The sequence below is a fragment of the Myotis davidii genome, unplaced genomic scaffold (genome assembly GCF_000327345.1).
Source record: "Myotis davidii unplaced genomic scaffold, ASM32734v1 scaffold13, whole genome shotgun sequence".
Classification (NCBI taxonomy): domain Eukaryota; kingdom Metazoa; phylum Chordata; class Mammalia; order Chiroptera; family Vespertilionidae; genus Myotis; species Myotis davidii.
In genome coordinates this window covers 2,597,207-2,603,784 of record NW_006286243.1, presented here as the reverse complement: position 1 = coordinate 2,603,784, position 6,578 = coordinate 2,597,207, and the positions used below count along the sequence as shown (strand labels likewise).

The window sequence follows — 6,578 nt, the reverse complement described above, 5'->3', positions numbered from 1 at the left end:
AGTCAGGCCCAGGGGGGGCCAGCTCAGCCCGCCCCGGCCGGAGGAGAGGGGGGAGGGAAGAAAGGGTCACAGGCAGTTGGCCGGCCAGCCCCGACCCCTGGTCGAACTCCCGGTCAAGGGGACAATTTGCATAATAGCCTCTTATTATATAGGATATTCCCTATGCTGTACTTTACATCCCCGGGCTATTTTGTGACTACCAATTTGTACTTCTTAATCCATTCACCTTTTTCATCCAGCTCCCCAAAGCTCCCTCCCCTCTGATAGCTCTCAGACTGTTCTCTATCTATGAGTCTGTTTCTATTTTGTTGTTTATTTTGTTCATTAGATCCAACATTATGTAAAATTATATAATACTTGTCTTTCTCTGACTGATCTTCATTATGCTATCAACTTCCTTCAGCTACTCGTTTGCCTTCACTTTACTAAACTCTTCAACTTTGGAAGGTTTTTCTTATTCAGTTTTTCCAAAGATTCCATTTTGTTTATTTTTTTTTTCAAATTTTATTTTTTATTTGAAATCAGCATCTCATACAAGTAAACAAAGTTACTCAGTTTTTACTGAGAGCCTTTAAAGAATCTTACCATGCAGAAGCTATTTGATAAAGAGTTTCCCTTTTCAAGATGTTAAGGAATGTTGAATTCAAAAGATTTAATAAGGCCCGCCAGTGTTGCTCAGTGGTTGAGCACTGAGCTATGAACCAGGAGGTCACAGTTCAATTCCAGGTCAGACCACATGTCTGGTTTGCAGGCTCGATCCCCAGTGTGGGGTGTGCAGGAGGCGACTGATCAATGATTCTCTCTCATCATTGATGGTCCTATCTCTCTCTCCCTTTCCCTCCCTCTCTGAAATGAATAAAAATATATATTTTAAAGAAAGATTTAATAAGAGCAGTAGGACTAGAGCATTTCTTCCAGAATATATGAAAAATCAGATATCCTGGAGCTAGAATGAAAAGACCTCACTCTTATAGACCAGTAGAAACTGAATTTCCTGCAGACCTCCAAATTTAAGTGCAAATTTATCTTTAGAGCTTGCCTGGATGTGAAAATGGAGATGTATAGTAAACTCTTACAACTCCATGGGACTTTCATATCAATAGCTCCTATGGAAAAATGGTCACAAAGAGAAGCCTAAGAAAATAGGTAGCTATAATTCACTTCACACTTGGGCATTCCAAGACCACACCAATAAACTGAATTATAATATTAGTTGAGTTTCTACAAAAAATACCAACAAAAATTTTGACAACATCATGGTACTCCGAGGAGCCAATTCCACCCTCTCAAATAAATAATTATATGTATTTATTTACTAATCCCTAAAAGCTAAAAAGACAGCTATAATCAATTTTTATTAAGCATAAAAACCTTACATTACAATACACAGAAATGAAATTTAGCAAGATGACCACCAAAATCATTGTTTATGAAATTTTCCAGATTATAACTCTTAGGCCTCATGTGGTTTATTCACAAGTAGCCTGCAGTTCTCCAAGCACTATGTAATCCTTGCACTTGAATATGTGAATATAAGTTCCACAGTAGTTATATATCATACTTGGATAATACTTGGATAATATTTATGCTACTTTCAGAGTCCCTCTATAAAGATACACACACACACACTCACACACACACACACACACACACACACACACACTAGAGGCCCAGTGCACATTCATGCACTGGAGGGGTGTCCCTCAGCCTGGCCTGCGCCCTCTCACAGTCTGGAACCCCTTGAGGGATGTCCGACTGCCAGCTTAGGCCGGCTCCCCCTGGGCCAGCAGTCGGACATTCCCCAAGGGGTCCTTAGTGCTGCTGAGGAGGAGGGAGAGGCTCCCACCACCGCCACTGTGCTCGCCAGCCATGAGCCACAGGGGGAGTACACTGACCACTGGGGGCAGCTCCTGTGCTGAGCGTCGGCACCCTGGTGGTCAGTGCATGTCATAGCGACTGATCATTTGACCATCCAGCTGATTTGCATATTAGCCTTTTGTTATATAGGATATTAAGATAATTAAAAGAGAAAGGGGCTCTTGGGTAAAATAACACAACTTACTAGAGTGTTAAATTAGGTAAAGCAGTAGATCAATGTATTGGTGTAACTATTTCCAGATTTTTTGTTTGTAGGTCCATGGAAAGTGTATGTGTAAACACAACACAGCAGGCACCCACTGCCAACATTGTGCACCACTGTACAATGACCGCCCCTGGGAGGCAGCTGATGGCAAAACAGGATCTCCTAAAGAGTGCAGAAGTAAGTACCAAGCCTAGAAGACTCAGAGCCTTCTTTACAAAGTAAGCTTATCTGTGGACTCTTTGTTGTCTCTGGAAACATAATATAAAGTGGTGGGTGACCGACATAAACATAGCCAGTATCACTGCCCACTATGCCCTCAACTATTGGAAAGAATGACAGCTTGCCAAGTTGCCAATATGACTGTTTTGCCAAGAATATGTTGCTCATTTTCTTGGCCACTTTGGGGCACCTAAGCACCCTTCCTAATAATTTGGCATCACAAAAACATGGCCAGACACAAGAGCAACTAGGATAATGGTATTCAGTAACCCTCATAGTAGAGTTAATGAATTATACTCATGAACTCATTTCTCAAAACAACCCTATAAAGCAGGTGGTGTTAATCCCATTTTCAAGATCTGGAAACTGAAGCTTAGTAAGATTAAGTAATTTTCCAAAATTAGTACATAGAGTTAAGACTTGGTCCCAAATCTTCAGAATCCCAAATTAAATACTTTTTCCCCATACTATCGTACTATTACTTAAAATGACAAATCAGATTTGAAATTATGCCAGTAAGTCAAGAAGGAGACTGCATTATCAGATTAACTTTGGGTTTAAGGTTTGAAATTAGATAGAAGGGTAAAAAATATGGGAATATGAATCATTGGGTTCTTTTTTTCAATTCAAAGTATTCAGAGGAAGTCACATGCCCATAACAATGTTCATACTCACAAACTTCAATTTTACTGGGCTTTACAGGCAAGTACTGTGGGTAAAGTTGTGAGAAGTCTCTTCTCATACATAATTTGGCATCATAACTGATTTATTTTAGTTTCTAGGAAATGTAAAGGATTTCCTCTGAGTATAAATCTTAAATTATCTTATAATATGCTTTTTTAAAGATTATAAATCTTCTCAAAATATCATAACATATCAAGGAAACAATGAAAAACAATAGCACAGATATTTTCAAATACAGTTGGCCTCCACACAAAAAAGGTCTGGAATCTTATTCTAAATCAATCATCAAGAGAATCTAAAGAATTTCTCCTAAATTCCTAGAATGCCATGCTGGCCCTTTACAGAGAATCCAACTGCATATCTAAATACATATAGAACATAAAGACTTGTCACTTAGTGCCACTGACTGATAATCCTAGAAATGCCTTTCAGAAATTGATTGCATAGGAAACACTACTGACCTCTGCTATAGAAAATTAAGGCTTCCATAAGCGACTACCTTTACTCGCCAGTACAACAATAGCTGATGAATAGAAAGACAAATAAATCTACCTACCAAGTTATTAACTCCTGTCAAACAGAATTTTTTCCAGGCTTAGTGAGCATAAATTCAGGCCTATTTCTGCAATATTAATTATTTTCAAATAATGCCTGACAATCTAGGTTTTTCTAAGTAAGGCATGGGACCACAGTGATAACAGTGCCTTGAGAAGAAGAAGGAATGGAAATGGTGACATATTTCCATTAAAGAGAGAAAAAATTGGTGGCCACTCAAATAGTCTTTCCAAAATAAATGTCAACTCCAGTTGCTAAGGTAACTGTTATATCTCTGCCTACGTAGACAAATCTACAACTGATTGGCTTTCAGACATGTCTTCAAACTTATTTTTTAATTTAAAAATCTAATATGTCAATTATATCTCAAAAAATCTATAAAGAAACACTAAACATATACACCAAAAATACCCCAAAACTTTTTAAAAAAGGAAAGTAGTGCCTGGCTGGTGTGGTTCAGTGGTTGAGCGTCGACCTATGAACCAGGACGGCACAGTTCGATTCCCAGTCAGGGCACGTGTCTGGGATGCAGGCTTGATCCCCAGTGGGGGGCATGCGGGAGACAGCTGATCAATGATTCTCTCATCATTGATGTTTCTATCTCTGTCTTTCTCCCTAAAATCAATTAAAAAATATATTTTTTTAAAGAAAGTAATAACCTGTTAAAGGCAAGAGGAAACAGGATAAATGGGGATGGGAGACTAGAGTTTTTTATGTATACCTATTTATACTGTTTTGGTTCTTATGTACTGTAATAATATGTACTCTTCAAAAAACTAAAAATAAAATTTAAAAAATTAACTGAATATTAGAAAACCTACCACTTTATTTTTAATGATTTGCTTTCCTTCCACGCTTCTTTTCCAGCCTGCAAGTGCAATGGACACGCTGATGCCTGTCACTTTGACATTAATGTTTGGGAGGCATCAGGGAATCGCAGTGGTGGTGTCTGCAATGACTGTCAGCACAACACGGAAGGCCAGCATTGCCAGCGATGTAAGCCAGGCTTCTACCGGGACCTCCGGAGACCCTTCTCTGCTCCAGATGCTTGCAAATGTAAGTGAACTCATTCATGGTTGTTGGAGAAAAGGATGATATTTATAAAAGGGATGAATCTTTCCGTCCTTTATTTGCTGGTCCAAGGGAGAGAGGTCATGAAATTTCAGACAATACACTCATACTCATCAATTAACTTCATTGATAAGGGGTAAGAATTTTCATCTTGTTAGGTGAAACCAGTACAATATTCATTTTAAAAAATTCTCCTTTCTCACTCTCCATGAAGTGAAATTATTTTCTGTAGCACCACATTTTGGAAAACAAGATGTCTAGTATAGGGAAAAAAGAATGACGAAGAGGGAGATATATTTAAAATTATCTTAAGACAAAATATATGAGTAGAGCATTGACAATAATAAGTAGACTGAAGTTAATAAAATAAAGAGTTGTTTCCTGCACTTAGGTCATTCTAGCTTTCATCTCTAGCGTGAATTTGAACACCTGCTTGGTTTCAGTATGAACGTACTTTGGTTGACACTGCTCTAATGTACCCCCATATTATAAACAAATTTAGAACATAATAATAAATCCCTTCTCTTCCCCACCCAATACCAAATTCATATAGAATGGTTTCTGTTTTTGGTGGGGTTTTTTTGGCATAACTCCAAGAAGTTTATTTGGAAAAAAGAGTAGAATTTTAAAATGCCTGTGCAATTATCTGAAATGTGACTGTAAAGGGTGCACGCAGAACTTAAGTCAATGTCCAATGTGGCCGAACAGCTTGCCTAACTACATGAGTATTTACATGTCTATTAACTCAAATTATTAGAGGACAAACTACTTAAGACTCTTAATGGAGATTGATGATTGTGCCCTTCCTTTCCCCACCAAGGACTCCATGTTCTGGCTCAAAACAGTGACAGGAAGGGAGCAATACAATGGGAAATAATCATTCAAAATCTTGGTGAGTTTTTTTAATTTAAAGGAAAAAGTCTAGTGTTCTTGAAAAATTCATATTTTTTAATGTCAGGCAGGAGATATCTACATGAAAATTTGAGTGGGCTTCTTTGTTACAAGCTTTCTCTCTTAAACTGTAGAAGATAGATGGTGGCACACTTCACTTTCAACACTGAGCCCGAAATTTGGATGTAATACTATTTCTCAGAATTCTATTTTACTTCAGCTTCTGCATGTACTCAGGCTTGAAGCTAGAAATCAATAATAATTCATATTGCTAATCTCTCCTGGTTAACAAATATTTACATGCACCAAGTAAGGAATTATGAAAATGACTTATTCCAATTTAGTCCTTTTAGCATAATTTGTAGCAGGTAGATGGATTAGTAGGGAAGATCTATATCTCCTTCTTTTCTTCTCCAGACAGCCCCCTGACCAACTGGTAGACTGCCCAATGAAGGCTTATCTTCATTCACTATTCCAGCATATGTTTGGGGCACAGATGCCTGTGTCCATTCACTTTCCTAGCATGGTTTTCCTTATTAGCACTTTCTGGTTCTTTTCTTCCCTTTACTGAACCAGGGGTAGGTACCAACACCTATTAGCACATCTAATTCTTGTCTCTACCAACTCTCCATAATATATTATTTAATTGGCAAACATATGTTTGGCAACATTTTCACTATTATTATTTTTGTTTGTTTTAATTTAAATTCTTTATTGTTTAAAGTATTACATATGTCTCCACATTCCCCCATTGATCTCTCCCCGGCCACTCCCACCCTCCCACACATGCCCTCATCCCCCTACTGTCTATGTCCATTGGTTTCCTTATATGCATGCATAAAAGTCCTTTGGTTGATCTCTTATCCTGCCTTTTCACCCACCCTTCTTTCCCCCTGAGGTCTGACTGTCTGTTCGATGCTTTGTGTCTCTGGATCTATTTTTTGTTCATTATGTTCCACAAATGAGTGAGATCATGTTATATTTATCTTTCTCCAACTGGCTTATTTCGCTTAGCATAACGCTCTCCAGGTCCATCCATGCTGTTGCGAATGGTAAGAGTTCTTTCTTTTTTGTA

At 38.1% G+C, this 6,578-nt stretch overlaps 1 protein-coding gene across 5 annotated transcripts in view; it reads left to right on the top strand.

The window, feature by feature from the left end:
• NTN4 (netrin 4) overlaps positions 1-6,578 on the top strand; it is a 117,660-nt gene that overhangs the window by 75,043 nt on the left and 36,039 nt on the right. For all 5 annotated transcript variants that reach the window (XM_006757617.2, XM_015559986.1, XM_015559987.1 and 2 more), the window contains exons 4-5: positions 2,134-2,260; positions 4,409-4,597. In XM_006757617.2, coding sequence (XP_006757680.1) covers positions 2,134-2,260; positions 4,409-4,597 — 316 coding nt within the window. The remainder of the gene's footprint in view (positions 1-2,133; positions 2,261-4,408; positions 4,598-6,578) is intronic.